Source organism: Corythoichthys intestinalis, chromosome 16, assembly GCF_030265065.1.
Source record: "Corythoichthys intestinalis isolate RoL2023-P3 chromosome 16, ASM3026506v1, whole genome shotgun sequence".
Lineage (NCBI taxonomy): Eukaryota > Metazoa > Chordata > Actinopteri > Syngnathiformes > Syngnathidae > Corythoichthys > Corythoichthys intestinalis.
This window is the reverse complement of record NC_080410.1, coordinates 7,208,029-7,225,431: the sequence shown is the minus strand read 5'-3', so window position 1 is coordinate 7,225,431 and position 17,403 is coordinate 7,208,029. Positions and strand designations below refer to the sequence as shown.

Genomic DNA, 17,403 nt, shown 5'->3' with positions numbered 1-17,403 from the left:
GCCGCAGCCCCCCAACCGGCACGGCACGCCACGGGACCCCCAGCGGCCCACCAAGCCCCAGGCAAGGCAGGGTCCCCCGCCGGTGCAGGCGACACCCCGCTGATACACCGGCGCCCAGTCAGCGACCCGCGACGGAGCGCAGGGCGGATGCCCAGCCAGAGAAGAGAGGGGAAGGCGGAGGCAGGAGAACGCCCAGGAACTGCCACGGGGCGATGCAAGATCGGAGACCCGACCCCCCAACCTACTCCCGCGGCCGGCAGCCGAGGCAGAGGGGAGGCCACACCCCAGGAGCCACGCCATATAAAAAAGTGTGGGACCCACCTACCACCCTATTACTGTGGCTGCCAGGTTCCCGACTGGCAGCCATCACCCAGCACCGTGATGGGGGTGTGAGGGGAGGGTAGTGCAATGTATGCATTAAAATAGGAGAGCTTGGCTTGGGGCAGTGGGACCGCAGCATGGAGCTTCTGCCCAGCCGCCCGTCCCACCGCCCTTTGCCAGAGCTCTCCTGTGGAGTATGATGTGTGGTGCATTTAAAAAAGGTGCAGAGATGGCGGGGCCTGTGGTGAGGAGGCAGCCGTGAGGTACCCCCACCCCCAACAGGTCCCAACCATCCCACAACCTTGGTGTGTGGTGCATTAAAAACAGGGGGGAGCCGGGCCGGGACTGTAAAGCCCCGTCCCAACTCTCCCCGGAGAAATGTATGAGCATGTAAGTGCCAAGGTGAAAAATATTTACAGTGCCGAAGTGAGAAGTGCGTGAGTTAAGAGGCAGGTTGCCGCGGGCGTGGCCCCGTCCACCAGAACCACCGGCCGCAGGGCAGAAGAGGCGTCAGGGCCCCGATCAATCTCCGCCCCAGACCACCCATGGCGCCTCCGCGACCGCCCCCGCCCCCCCCCCCACCCACCGAGCACCCACCCCGCACTCCGAGCAGGCGCCACACCAAGCGCCGGCGACCAGGGGACGCCCACCCCACCGGCAAGGGACAGCAAGCCTCACCCAAGGCCCCGCGGGCGCCTTGCGACCGTTTCCCACTGTTGTTCGTATTTGTCCATTTTATCTGTCTGTTTGGCAGATATTTTCTCTAATGTTATATATTCAATGATTAGATTTAGCCATTGGTTAATGCTAATGTTTTGTTTGTTTTTCCAATTCAACAATATTGTTTTTTTGGCTATCGTTAGACTTGCTAGTAGTGGACGGGTTTGATGGATAGAGATATTCACTGTATTCAGATCGCCAAGCAGACAAAGAGTTGGAGACAATGGAATCCTGCAGTTCAATAGGAAAGAGAGTTTCTTCGTTACCTGTGCCCAGAAATCTTGTATTGGTTTACATTGCCAAAGAGCATGAAAGTATGTATCTGAAGTATCTTCGTTGCAGTTTGTACATTTATCGGATTGGGAGAACCCCATTTTGTGCATTTTAGATTGAGTAATATGCCATCTGTGCAGTATTTTGAACTGTATAAGCGGAAGGTTCTTATTCTTTGTCATTATAAATGTATTTTTACAGATGTTGGACCAATAGTTATTATCTAATGTTACCGAAAGTTCGTTATTCCATTTTTCGATTGGTAGGCAAGTAGAGTTGTTACATGAGAGGGCTTTATATACTTTTGAAAGTATTTTTTTTTGTTGAGGATGTATATTTATTATTTTATTTACAAAAGGTGGTGGGTCTAACGTACCCGTTAGTGATGGAAATTTGCTTCTGATGGCTGCCCTGATTTTATTGTATTGCAGGAAATTGACCCCTTTGATCTGGAAATCTTGCATTATTTTTTCATATGACATGAATGTATTATCTTTAAACAAATGCTGTAACTGGTTTATTCCCGTATCATCCCATGCGCTGAAATAAATAGGAATTTTATTAACTCCAAAGTCTGGGTTGTGCCAGATTGGTGAGAATTTACACGGGGCTTGTTGTGATTGCGTAATTTCCATACCTCTCCACCAGGCTTTCAAGGTACATGCTATCATTGGGTTTTTGAAGCAGCTATGGTGCTTAATACTAGAGCTAATAAAGGGGAGGTTTGCCAATTGTATTTGGTTGCAGTCTGTTTGCTCTAATTCTAGCCATGACTGTTGTTCAGTGTTAAGATATAACCACCTAATAAGATATTGTATTTGATTTGCTATATAATAGTGTTGGAAATTAGGGGCCTCTAGACCCCCTCTGGTTTATTTCTTTGCAATTTGGCAAGGCTAATTCTGTTTTTCTTGTTTTTAAAGTAGAATTTTGTGACGGCTGAGTCTAGGTCTTGAAACCATTTTTGAGTGGGTTTAAAGGGGATCATTGAGAACAAATAGTTTATTTGTGGTAATACTTTCATTTTGACTGTTGCTATCCGGCCCAAAAGTGAGATGGGTAGATTATTCCAGTGTGTCAAATCTTCACATATTTTTGCTAAGAGAGGTGTATGGTTTAGTTTAGTTAATTCTGTAAGTTTTGGTGAAATGTTGATTCCAAGATACTTTATATTCCCTATTGGAATATTGTGATTTTGATTTGCAGGATTCCATGAGTTTGTTGATAAGGGCATTATAATTGATTTTGACCAATTTATAGCATAATCTGATATTTGTGAAAATGTCTTTATTAGTTCAAAAGTCTCATGTAGGGAGGATTCTGGTTTTTCTAGATATAATAGTATATCGTCTGCGTATAAGTTAATTTTGTGTTCTGATGTGTGCGAGCAAATCCCTTTGATATTAGCGTTTTGTCTTATTGCAATTGCTAATGGTTCAATAAATAGAGCGAATAATAGGGGTGAGAGTGGACAGCCTTGTCGAGTTCCCCTTTGAAGACAGAAACTTTGTGAAATTACCCCGTTTGTGTTTACAGTGGCTTTTGGGGCGTTGTAGAATATTTTTATCCAGCGGATAAATGGCTCACCGAAGCCAAATTTTTCCAAAACTTTGAAGAGAAAAATCCAGTTGACTTTGTCAAATGCTTTTTCTGCGTCCAAAGAGAGGATAATTGCTTTCTGTTTATAATTCTGTGCAATATTAATAAGATTTAACAAGCGTCTTATATTGTTTGTAGAGTTACGTCCTTTAATAAAGCCGGTCTGGTCTTTATGAATTATAGTGGGAAGAGTTTGTTCTAATCTAGTAGCTAAAGCCTTTGCAATAATTTTAATATCTGTATTCATTAAGGATATTGGTCTATAGTTTGCTGGTTGGGTTAGGTCTTTCCCTTCTTTTGGCAGTAGTTTGATTCACATATTCACAGCTGTGTCTTGACACTCGGTGATACATGCTACACAGAGTTTTTGGATCGAAATAAGGTAAGTACGCAATAATATCTCGTTAAAATTATGATGTCTTTAATTACGCTCTCTCATGCGCTCACCTCGAGTTAGGGTTTATGGGTTTAAAATGTTGTTTTTTTTAAATGCCCTACTGTTCAATTTTTTTTCCACCAGAAAATTAAAATTTTAAGCTTTCCAATGATGTATCACAAATGCATGTAGGACAATTTTGAAATTCTCAGAGCGGAACTCAGAGCGGAACTTCAAGTCACCTGAGTGTTTTCCGCCATATATATATTTTAATAAATGTTTTTTTTAAGCACATCAAATGCAAAAATAATGAAAAAAAAAGTTTTACACATGTTACTGTCCCACGAATTATTTTTAAACAAGAATAACGTAGAAAAATGCTTGTCTTTAACAGTGTTATAAGTACCACAGTTACATAACAGCGTTATTTTCTTCAGTAACGGGGTAATCTAACTAATTATTTTTTCCACCGTTACAACGCCGTTACCGTTACTGATGGTCAAAAGCGGTGTGTTACTTACTTTGAATAAATTGATGAAACTACCAGCCGTAGTGAGTCTACTCTGCTCTGTTTATTTGTCATCCAAGACTTGGGGTGTGTTCAGGTCATGGCAATGAAAATAGTAAACACACATAGCCTACCTTTTCAAGAATGATGGAGTTGCCGTTTGATACGTTCATAATGTGCAGGTCCTGCACCCATCCGCAGCAAAACTGTTCGTAGCTTTGTAGCGATTTGTAATTTTGGAATCGCTGATAAGTTTAGTAACATACACCAAACAATAAATACAGCAGAACGTCCATTTCACGTAATTGTGGAAGCCCATCGACATCTTTACTCCATTTTTCTTCGGCTTGCTCGTAAGGGTCAACATTGTTCACATCCTTAAGTTTGATCACATATCTGTTCTTAGCCTTGTAATGAGTTTGTCTCTTTATTGAAGTGGCAAGTTAAAGTTTAAAGTCAGCGAGCCAGACCTGCTTCCAATATGGCTACGTTGTTGTCAAATCTCACGTGAGCCCCCATTCTGTGACGTAAACGCTCGAGCCTAATAGCGCACGTACTTCTTATGACTCCAGGCTGTTTGTCCCTGCTCATTCATTCAAAGCTTTTGTCGACATCTGTGTTAAGAAATTCAAATCTGCTTATTTTTGTTGCACTTCAAGTGTAGGATAAATCTGTTGCTGGTGACGTGCAATAAATATTACAAGGTTAGATAACACAACTACCTGTCTGTTCTTCTCTTTTCAACCGTCTCGAATACTGCTCAGAAAATTTCAAATTCTTTGACATACAACAACTTCTTTTTAAAGTAATGGAAATAGTTACTTTCCCTGGTAACTAGTTACTTTTACTATGGAGTAATTCAGTTACTAACTCATTTACTTTTTGGAAGAAGTAGTGAGTAACTGCAACTAATTACTTTTTTAAAGTACGTGCCCAACACTGGTCTTTAATAAATGCTTCATTGAATGAGTCCACTCAAATCCACTCACGCTGCTCACTTACACACAATGAGTTCCCATAGAGAATGTTTAACAAGCTAAACGATGACTGACACATGAGGCACCTTGAAGTTTTGGCTTAATTTATCATTCAATTGGAAAAAAAAAATCCGCGATGGACTGAGGGCGCGAAGTTTGAAGCGCGAAGTAGCGAGGGATCACCGTATTCTAATTGTAACATGTATTCCTTACATGTTTTTATGCATTTTTATGCATTATAAAAGAGCAATGTGTGAATTTTGGGGGCTTGGAACGGATTAGGGCAATTACATGAAAAGCGCGTCTCTATTTCCAAACCTTTCAATTTATGAAGTTACTTCAAGAACCAATTTATTTCGAAAGTCGAGGTACCACTTTATATATATATATTAGGGCTGTCAAATGATTAAATTTTTTAATTGAGTTAATTACAGCTTAAAAATTAATTAATCGTAATTAATCGCAATTCAAACCATCTATAAAATATGCCATATTTTTCTGTTAATTATTGTTGGAATGGAAAGATAGGACACAAGACGGATATATACATTCAACATACGGTACATAAGTACTGTATTTGTTTATTATAACAATAAATAAAGATGGCATTAACATTATTAACATTCTCTTAAAGCGATCCATGGATAGAAAGACTTGTAGTTCTTAAAAGATAAATGTTAGTACAAGTTATAGAAATTTTATATTAAAACTCCTCTTAATGTTTTCGTTTTATTAAAATTTGTAAAATTTTCAATCAAAAAATAAACTAGTAGCTCGCCATTGTTGATGTCAACAATTACACCATGCTCACTCATGGTACTAACCCATAAAATCAGTTGGACCCAAATGCCAGCAGAGGGCGCCAAACACCAAAAAACAAGTAACAAGCGGACATTACAGTGTACTGTCATTTTAGTCTGTTTGAGCAGGCATGTGCATTAATTGCGTCAAATATTTTAACGTGATTAATTAAAAAAATTAATTACCGCCCGTTAATGCGATAATTTTGACAGCCCTAATATATATTTCAATTATACACACACACATACCTACATACCCCACCCCCGCAAACACACAAATGGATTCGCCATCCCGCACTGAGACGTTCATGTTGCTGCCGCACTCTCCCACTGGGTGCATCTGTTCGCTTATCTAATCTTTGCCTAAAATCAGCGATAATCCCATTTCCATCTGTCCTGAGAAAAAAAGAGACAGAAACAGGAAACTGACATTGACATTGTACAAACTAAATAGACTAATTTTTAACAAACACAGAAAAACATTTCCTGACGCATAGACAGAGAAACATGTAAAATTACTGCTAAGGTTTTAATATACATAAGGATAATTCACATTATACATCATTTGTACACAATATTTTTTTTAATCTTAAAATATTTAAGATTGAATTCTTTACACTAACTCCCATTACATTTCAACACATTTCATTGAGAGGGAGGAAAAGAATATTGGAACAGCAATAAACTCAGACAAAGTACTGTATGTGGTTTACACAGATACAACACGGACAACTGAAAATGTTCACGGAATATATCATTCATATTTTTGCAAGACTTCATTTGAAAAACACAATTAAACCCTTTAAAACCTTTGACATTCCAGAAGTGTTTTTCCTCTCATCAATATCACAATTCAGAACTCAAAAATTAGACATTTGTTCTGCAAAAAGACCACGCCCCCCCCCCCCCCCCCCCCCCAAATCTCAAATGACCATGCAATGTGCCGCTCACGTGTGTGCTTTGTGCGTGAACGTAAACATGCCTTCTAACTGAGTTTCTTGGCTCTGTTGAAGTGCTGGTGCATAGAGCTCCCCTTGACTCCATTACCCTTCTGCCATTGCATCAAGGTGGCTTTTAAAGGGCAGAAACAGTCACTTTTAGATAAAAAAGAGACCCTCAACCATGTATGAAACATTTTGTGTCAAGTAGGTGTTGCTCTAAAGAGCCCCGGGTGTCAAATTGTGTGCTACTCCTCTGAACACTGCATAGTGCATTTGAGTGGGCTCACATGTTGAGACTACTACCTTGTGTGTGAGTGTTAAATGAGTAGAGGGACTAGGGGGGAGTGCACTGCTGTACTCATTATCACATGCTCACTGCACAACGTTTCAGCACCTGTACCCAGTCAACAGAACAACACACTCACTACCACTGACCCACTGATTTCAAATGGCTGCCTTTCAGGAACTCGAAAACAGCACTGAATGAAAAGAGAAAGCGGGAAGTGACAGAAAAAAAGACAAACACAACACACAGCACATCACAAACCATTTTCAGACTATTTTGCAGCGGAGAGTCAACACACTGTACTTATCATGACAGCTTTCCACACAACATAAAGAGTCCAGAGTGTTCGATGATTACTCATCATATGGGCCTTGTGACCCATAAGCGTAGATAGGCATGACCTAGTTCAGTCAGACACAGGTGAGCTTCATCTAGAAACCATTTCTATGCACCCATTTAAAGGGGAAGCTTGACGTTAAACAACAAATAAGCACCTTTTTCCTCTTTGATATGAGATGCATTGACTGTATCAGGCATGAAAACAAAATATTGGATGAAACTGTGGATGTAAAAAAATATCCAGGTGTTGATACTGAACTGTTGTATCAAGATTCAAGGGCGTAGCTTTGCATAGGGACGGTATGGACACATCACTAGCAACTTCTCAGGATGCTCAAATTGTCCCCACCATATTTTAAGCAACCTTATTTGCATTACCCATATTTTTCGGACTATAAGTCGCACCTGTGTATAAGTCGCACCACCCATAAAATGCCCAACGAAGAGGAAAAAAAAACATATATAAGTTGCACCGGAGTATAAGTCGCATTTTTGGGGGAAATTTACTTGATAAAATCCAACACATAGAACAGATATGTCATCTTGAAAGGCAATTTAAAATAAAAATACAATAGAGAACAACATGCTGAATAAGTGTACAGTATGATAATGTTACATGAAGCACGAACACCGAAATGCGAACGTGGCCGCTATGTTAACGTAAAATAGCTATAAAGAGTTATTCAGATAACTATAGCATAAAGAACATGCTAGCAAGTTCACCAAACCATCAGTGTCACTCCAAAACACCAAAATAATAACAATAAATAAATAAATAACATGTGAAATGATATAATAATGTGTTTCACACATAAGTCGCTCCACAGTGTAAGTCGCACCCGCAGCCAAACTATGAAAAAAAACTGCGGCTTATAGTCCGAAAAATACGGTATATAATGAGTTCAGGTATACAGTATAGGTAATTTAGATTGTCTTCCCATATGTTGTAAGGATAGAATTGACCTTACCATTATTAAGTGAATTATTTTCATTATGTTCAGACTTATATTGATTCTTTTTCACTTGCTGAATGTGCCATTTTTTCCCCACAAACGCACGTTTGATTGGCTGATGACTTGACCCCCCCCCCCCCCCCCCAAACACACACACACGCATTCACAGCCCAGACAGAAATACAACATTTCGCCAAAACGCCGCCTCCTCCGCCTCCTTCAAAGAGGAGGGATATTAGAAGTTCTTTTTCAGCCAGCAGCAGCCACTGCAGGTAATGTAAAAAGGTGGAGGTGGGGAACACACGACTAATTTTGCTACTGAAAGGCCGACCTGCATCAGTTAGCATAACATTAAACTGTGTGAATTTGCTAACCGGCAAAACTTGAGTAGGAAGCTACTTAGAAGTGTAGTGAACTGATGTGTACCCCTCTCTCCCAATTTTTATTTTTATTTTATTTATGTGGTCCTAAAGCAGCCCAAAGGAGCTTTCATTTTTTTGTTGAGTTAGGCTGTGCTTGTGGACAGAAGCAGCAGTGTTTTACCTGAAGGAAGGCTGCATTTTTATTTATTTTTGTTATTTCCTGATGAAGTTTTTTTCAGTTATATCTAATTTTTTTGTTTAGACAGACAATGTTAAGTGGCAAATGTCTATTTTTTGCGTTTTTGTATAGTTAAGAGATTATTAACAAGTTTGTATTTGTTGTGTATGTTAATATAATTTAAGTTATAAATTAAATTAATTTAAGTGAAATATTGCAATTTCAATTTACCCTGTGAAATCCAGACATTTATCCTGGAAGTTTTCTTTCTTTAGTACTTTTTGAAAACAAAGGTTTGAATCGAACAGTGTATCACCTCAAGCAATATATATGGAAGTATAAGTCAATACAGATTTATTTTGCATTGATCATTCAGCCTATCAATTAATTAGGTTCATACTCATGAGAAATGTAGCCCTGACCCCTGTTCATCCAAACTTTTGAGTCTCATTAATGTCCCGTCCCCAGCAAAAGTGTATATGCAGGTTATGCTGTTATATCGTCCCTACCAATGTTGAGACCAAACCTATACCTTTGTCAAGATACAATATCCAAAAGTATTAATACTAAGGGCAGACTGGCATTCGGGGATACCGGGGATTTCCCCGGTGGACTGGTGTTTGTGGAAATAAGTAGGATTGTAATTCCTAAAATAAGTAGGGTTTGGTGTCATTACACATGCGTGAACTGCGACCCTATATATTTTACACATACATGGGGAAAAAAGTATTGGGTGAAAAACAACTAGGAATTGGTGACTGCTGTCAAGCCAACGGACGTTCGTGTTCCTATGGTCAAATGAACAGACCCTAAAATTAGCCCACCTGCATAATCCAAGCGTTACGGTAAATGCATTCCAACCGAGTGGCAAGGCAGTGTGCTCAAATTGTTCCCAACTCTTAAAAACTCTCTATAATATATAACGCCAACATTGTTGTCATATAATAAATGAAATAAATTCACCTGATTTTTAAAACTCCCCCATCTACACGTGCGTTATGTGCGCTGTCATGTCAGTACAAGTTATTAATCCCCCTTAACGACAGGTCGTTTTAGTAGATAGTAGGTTACAGTTCTCATTTTTGTGGCACTATAAATCCATAAATCTGAATAAATTCTGGCCACGGTTGGTAAATATTAGTAGAAGACCTCTCTGGCTAGTCCTACACTCAAAACCATGCATTTTTGCTCTACCAATATTCTAAAAAAATGAATTAAAAGTCCTACATGTATACTTTGAACAGGTTAAAGTTCTCATTTTTGTGGTACTGTTAATCTGCAATTTTGAATAAGTTCCGGTAAAGGCTGGTGAATTGCAGTAGTGGACATGTCTGACTGCTCACATACTCAAAACTGCATTTTTACTGGACCAATATTTACAAAAACAAATTAAATGTCCTACATGTGAACTTTAACTGGTTACAGTTCTTATTTTTGTGGTACTGTCAGGGCTGTCAACAGACTTGCAGGGGCCCGGGGACAAGAGACCATTATAGAGATCTCCACCGCACCCCTGCCACCGGCTTGTCACGACAACATACGCAGTACCTTAACGCTTTGCAAGCAATGACAATGTAAATTTTGAAATTATTTGAGATGGACAGTTAAATTTAACAAACCGTAATGTGATGTGACACAATATAAACAATTTCCATCTATTGTCCCATGTAGGCTACAATACACAGACTCACTCCCCCTTTTTCAATCAAAACTCACCTGTTCAGACTCGCATATCCATAATAATCCCTGATTACTTTGTTTTACGGTTCTGCTAATTATTTTTATAGATTAGTATTTGTTTTTGAATGTTCTATACTTAATTATTTTTACCGTTTTTGGTCTTTAATTTGTCTAGTTTTTTTTTGTTTTTTTTTAATGATTGTACGATGACTTTGAGTGCCAGAAAGGCGCCTTCAAATAAAATGTATTATTATTATTATTATTATTACTAGTACAATACAACTGAGAGTGCTATGCCTGCCTGCTAAGCAACAAAACAGTATAACTAAACATCCTGTGCCTGCCCCCTCCACATCCCTGGGGTTATCAAGCCCTCAAACAGTGATGCGGCTAGATTTTTTGACAGCAAAGTAATTTGTAACATCAGTGAAATCCAGTTTTTGAGCAAGCTCACGCTCAATGGAGATCATGGTGTTGCCGGCATCCCCAAGGGGCCGCTGTCCTCTACAATTTGGCGCAGACGAAGAGGTGGGCCAGCGTAAGAGGGTGAGATTGTTAATAAAAGTTCCAGCAAAAAGCCATTCAACATGTCTCTGCGTTTTTATGCACATCGCCACCTTCCTGAAGGAAGACCCTGACGAATTGGCGACAAACGAGCCGTCTATTCCACATTACGGTGCGGAGTTGAGAGCACCGCAACTTACCATAAAGTGCAGTTTGGTAACAATGGCTAAGTTGTTAAGCCTGCTTGTGATATGGTGGGGAGTAGGTAGTTTTTTATTATTTTCATTTTACTGAAGGCTCGCTCTCCTCCAGCTACAGTAACTGGCAAAGACAAGAAAATCCGTAGCACTTGAGTGCACCAGAGCGGGGTCAAACCATTGTCTGCTAAGACGGGTAGTTTTTGGCCAAGGATGGTGAATTTTAGTATTGGATCTCTCTGACTGCTCACATACTCAAAACTGCATTATTACTAGACCAATATTTAGAAAAATGAATTAATTGTCCTACATATGAACTTTGACTGGTTACAGTTCTTATTTTTGTGGTACAGTAAACCCAAAAGTATGAATACAATCTGGCCAAGGTGGATGAATAATAGTATTAGACCTCTCTGACTATGCGCGTAGTCAAAACTGCATTTTTGCCGTACCAATATTTAGAAACATCAATTAAAAGTCCTAGATTTATACTTTGATCAAATTACAGTTTTCATTTTTGTGGTACTGTAAATCCACAATTTTGAATAGTTTTTGGCCAAGGATGGTGAATTTTAGTATTGGATCTCTCTGACTGTTCACGTACTCAAAACTGCATTTTTACTGGACCAATATTTAGAAAAATGAAATAGTCCTACATGTGAACTTTGACTGGTTACACTTCTTATTTTTGTGGTACAGTAAATCCAAAGGTATGAATAAAATCTGGCAAAGGTGGATGAATATTAGTGTTAGACGTCTCTGACTATGCGCTTACTCAAAACTGTGCATTTTGCTGTACCAATATTTAGAAAAAAAAAGAATTAAAAGTCGTACATGTATACTTTGATCAGGTTAAAGTTTTCATTTTTGTAGTACTGTAAATCCACAAGTTTGAATAGGTTCTGGCCAAGGATGGTGAATTTTTGTAGCGGATCTCTCTGACTGCTCACATACTCAAAACTGCTTTTTACTGGACCAATATTTAGAAAAATGAATAAATTCTCCTACATGTGAGCTTTGACTGGTTACAGTTCTTATTTTTGTGGTACAGTAAACCCAAAAGTATGAATACAATCTGGCCAAGGTGGATGAATATTAGTATTAGACCTCTCTGACTATGCGCATACTCAAAACTGTGGATTTTGCTGTACCAATATTTAGAAAAATGAATTAAAAGTCCCAGATTTATACTTTGATCAGGTTAGTTTTTTTTTTGTGGTACTGTAAATCCACAATTTTGAATAGGTTCTGGCCAAGGATGGTGAATTTTAGTAGCGGATCTCTCTGACTGCTCACATACTCAAAACTGCTTTTTACTGGACCAATATTTAGAAAAATGAATTAATTCTCCTACATGTGAGCTTTGACTGGTTACAGTTCTTATTTTTGTGGTACAGTAAACCCAAAAGTATGAATACAATCTGGCCAAGGTGGATGAATATTAGTATTAGACCTCTCTGACTATGCGCATACTCAAAACTGTGGATTTTGCTGTACCAATATTTAGAAAAATGAATTAAAAGTCCTAGATTTATACTTTGATCAAATTACAGTTTTAATTTTTGTGGTACTGTAAATCCACAATTTTGAATAGGTTCTGGCCTAGGATGGTGAATTTTAGTAGTGGACCTCTCTGACTGCTCACATACTCAAAACTGCATTTTTACTGGACCAATATTTAGAAAAATGAATTAAATGTCCTACATGTCAACTTTTACTGGTTATAGTTCTCATTTTTGTGGAACAGTAAATCCAGAAGTATGAATACAATCTGGCAAAGGTGGATGAATATTAGTATTAGACCTCTCTGACTATGCACGTACTCAAAACTGTGCATTTTGCTGTACCAATATTTAGAAAAATGAATTAAAAGTCCTAGATTCATACTTTGATCAGGTTACAGTTTTCATTTTTGTGGTACTGTAAATCCACAATTTTGAATAGTTTTGGCCAAGGATGGTGAATTTTAGTATTGGATCTCTCAAAATTGCATTCTTACTGGACCAATATTTAGAAAAATGAATTAATTGTCCTACATGGGAACTTTGTGTCATGTTTGTGTTCTCAGTTGTTCTTTTTTCATTCCAGCATCTGACTGAGCTCAATTTGATAGGCGGGGTCATGCAACGCACCTGTGGCTCATTAGGAGCGCGCTGTATTTAAAGACACCTGTGTCTAGCAGCTGTGTTGGACGATTGCCTTGCTTACAGCTGGGTGGGCCATCATCTCTCTCATCTCTCCGACATTACTGCGGTTATATACTAGTTTGATCATTTTGATTTTTTTGTGCTCTATTTTCAGTTGGACTTTGTGATCACTTAATTGTACTTTGTTATGAAGTGGGCCAGTCTGTCAATGACTCCTGGGCTGTTCCACCTCCCATTTCAACCCTGATCAATACTAGGTTGATCCTGCTTGATTTTTTAAGACCTGGAAGTATGCTATTACGTGACATGACTTGTTCACTCATTATTTGCCACTGACATGACTAGATGTCCAATCCATCGGAAGTGAGAGGGTGGCATTCGCTGCCACCCTCCCACTTCTAATGGATTGGACGTCTACTAGTGATAAACTCATTTAAATAGTTTTAATTTAGGTTTATAAAGCGGCATGAGGGGATTATTTTTTACATTTCAGTAGCATGACAACAAGTTACAACTCCTAAAGATGCTGATTGCATGTGCATGTGTGTGCGAGTTTAGCTCCTGAACATTATTCTCCTTTAAAACTGCAGACATGCATCCCCTGAAAACAAAACACTGCAGCTTAAACATCAGATTTGAAACATAACACAAGGGAGATGCTTGCTGCACTTCCTCCATGTGATGGAAACTGACCAATCACAGCAAGCTGTGCGTCAGGGTGGATGTCTGGGGGATCAGCTGAGTATATAAATACTTTATGTGTTTATTTATATTATCAAATCTAACACTGACATGCGCACTTGTTGCCACTCACCCTTCCACGTACATAAATTCACACATAATCAAGTTCTTCCTTTCCCGTTTTTTTTTTGTACCCACTCTTGTCGGGTCAGTCTCTCTTCTACGTCAGCTTCATCTCCTCTACTCCGCTGCACTTGTATGAGTTGTGTCCAGGCGGTTGCACGTATTCCTCAGATTTATCCCAGTCCGTCACCCAACCGGCTCCGCCTCCTGCAGACCCTCCGCCGTTTGAACCGACCACCTGATGGCTCATGGCCCCGTACTGGCCGCCGCCAGTGCGGTAGAGATCCTCGGTCTCATTGGCCAGCTCGTCTTCATCGATGATGCCGCACTTTTCCTGGCTGGTGTCCTCAATGTCAGCCCACGGCTGCTTTTCTCCCGATGCAAATAGTCCTGAAAGAGAAAACAGTGTATGTCATATATATATATACAGTGGGGAGAACAAGTATTTGATACACTGCCAATGGGTTTTCTTATTGTCAGTGTATCAAATATTTGTTCTCCCCACTGTATATACACTCACCGGCCACTTTATTAGGTACACCTGTCCAACTGCTCGTTAACACTTAATTTCTAATCAGCCAATCACATGGCGGCAACTCAGTGCATTTAGGTATGTAGACATGGTTTAAGACAATCTCCTGCAGTTTAAACCAAGCATCAGTATGGGGAAGAAAGGTGATTTGAGTGACTTTGAACGTGGCATGATTGTTGGTGCCAGAAGGGCTGGTCTGAGTATTTCAGAAACTGCTGATCTACTGGGATTTTCAAGCACAACCATCTCTAGGGTTTACAGAGAATGGTCCGAAAAAGAAAAAATATCCAGTGAGCGGCAGTTCTGTGGACGGAAATGCCTTGTTGATGCCAGAGGTCAGAGGAGAATGGCCAGACTGGTTCGAGCTGATAGAAAGGCAACAGTGACTCAAATAACCACCCGTTACAACCAAGGTAGACAGAAGAGCATCTCTGAACGCACAGTACGTCTAACTTTGAGGCAAATGGGCTACAGCAGCAGAAGACCACGCCGGGTGCCACTCCTTTCAGCTAAGAACAGGAAACTGAGGCTACAATTTGCACAAGCTCATCGAAATTGGACAATAGAAGATTGGAAAAACATTGCCTGGTCTAATGAGTCTCAATTTCTGCTGCGACATTCGAATGGTAGGGTCAGAATTTGGCGTCAACAACATGAAAGCATGGATCCATCCTGCCTTGTATCAACGGTTCAGACTGGTGGTGGTGGTGTAATGGTGTGGGGAATATTTTCTTGGCACTCTTTGGGCCCCTTGGTACCAATTGAGCATCGTTGGAACGCCACAGCCTACCTGAGTATTGTTGCTGACCATGTCCGTCCCTTTGTATCCACAATGTACCCAACTTCTGATGGCTACTTTCAGCAGGATAATGCACCATGTCATAAAGCTGGAATCATCTCAGACTGGTTTCTTGAACATGACAATGTACTCAAATGGCCTCCACAGTCACCAGAACTCAGTCCAATAGAGCATCTTTGGGATGTGGTGGAACGATCATGGATATGCAGCCGACAAATCTGCACCAACTGTGTGATGCCATCATGTCAATATGGACCAAACTCTCTGAGAAATGCTTCCAGCACCTTGTTGAATCTATGCCATGAAGAATTGAGGCAGCTCTGAAGGCAAAAGGGGGTCCAACCCGTTACTAGCATGGTGTACCTAATAAAGTGGCCGGTGAGTGCATATATGCAAGGCAAATATATTTATGTAGCACAATTCAACACAAGGTAATTCAAACTGCTTTGAATTCAGCAAGAGAGGATTAAGAAATAGAAATAAAACCAAATAAAATGATACATGAAAGTAAGGCTGCAACAACTAATCAATGAAATCGATTAAAATCGATAAATAAATTGGTTGCCAATGAATTTATTAATGGATTTTTGCCGGCAGCTATGAGCAGTCCCATTGGGTCCTTGTTTATGTGTAATGTGAGGCTGTGCGTACCCACCAGTGATTAAAGCAAGAGAGAGAGAGTTCACTGCTACACTCAGGTTGGGTTGCTGAATCAATAATATTACGACGTGTCGAGGGATTGTCTTTTGTCTTGTTAGATCCAGTTTGCCTCCGTCAGAGGTGAGTAAATGAACCCAATTGTTTGTTTGCATTCTTTGTTGATGAGACATTACTAATTAGACTGGAGTGCTAAGATAGTTAGCGACCATGCTAATCTGTGTTTTAAAGCGGAATGCAGAATTTTTGACATTAAGCTTAATCTTTGAGTTAACGGGGTTTTAATTTGCTGGTGGGGTTGATTTAGACAAATGATGTGCCGTTTGTAAGGAATTTGTTAGTTTCAGGGCTCCAAATCGGCTAAGTAAGTGGAGCCAACTTAGCATGCCAATAAAAAATGATACAGATCTATAAACAGATCCGACATAGTCAAATAAATTCAAAATGCAGATCATTGTTCCAAAACACCCATGACAATGTAAAAAAAAAACTGCTGTAATTCATTTCATTCTGCAGGAATTTTTTTTTAATGCATAATACAACCACAAAAGAGAGGAGTGCTTCGGCCACTCATGCTCACGCTGCATTCGAGGAAGGTGGGAAGTCGGACTTATACAAGTTGCGACCTCAAAGCATTCCAAGCGAATGCAAACAGTAAAGATGGCTGATTGTGACAAGTTTTTTTTTTTTTTTTGCATCTTGGAAACAACACACACATAAACTGGTACTTAAAGTTAACGATGATTGTCAGGTTTGTAGCTTTGATCCGGTGCGTGAAGGCTCGGTAGCTGTTTGATCAATGGCACAAATGTGATAATCATTGTTTAGTCAATCATTGCTGTTGAAAGGCTGTTCTCGGCAGCGTGAATGTCAAAGCCTGAGTGAATTTGAGTGGACTCACACGTATGAGTTATATGAATGTTGTGGAGAATGATTAAAGTATGGCGTCAAAAGTGATGCAATGAAAAATGTGGGTGTGCTTACATTTTTGTGCTAGTAAGAAAAAAGTGCACCAGAGCAACCAATGCAAAAAGTAAGTGTGGAGCCTTGGCTATATACACTCACCGGCCACTTTATTAGGTACACCATGCTAGTAATGGGTTAGACCCCCTTTTGCCTTCAGAACTGCCTCAATTCTTCGTGGCATAGATTCAACAAGGTGCTGGAAGCATTCCTCAGAGAGTTTGGTCCATATTGACATGATGGCATCACACAGTTGGTGCAGATTTGTCGGCTGCACATCCATGATGCGAATCTCCCATTTCACCACATCCCAAAGATGCTCTATTGGATTGAGATCTGGTGACTGTGGAGGCCATTTGAGTACAGTGAACTCATTGTCATGTTCAAGAAACCAGTCTGAGATGATTCCAGCTTTATGACATGGCACACTATCCTGCTCAAAGTAGCCATCAGAAGTTGGGTACGTTGTGGTCATAAACGGATGGAC

At 39.9% G+C, this 17,403-nt stretch overlaps 1 protein-coding gene across 1 annotated transcript in view; it reads right to left on the bottom strand.

Moving 5' to 3' along the window:
- Positions 1 to 6,495: 6,495 nt before the first annotated feature.
- Positions 6,496 to 17,403, bottom strand: part of slc17a7a (solute carrier family 17 member 7a) — a 77,745-nt gene continuing 66,837 nt past the window's right edge. Inside the window, exon 13 of the mRNA XM_057817967.1 lies at positions 6,496 to 14,355. Coding sequence (XP_057673950.1) covers positions 14,063 to 14,355 — 293 coding nt within the window. The 3' untranslated portion in view covers positions 6,496 to 14,062. The remainder of the gene's footprint in view (positions 14,356 to 17,403) is intronic.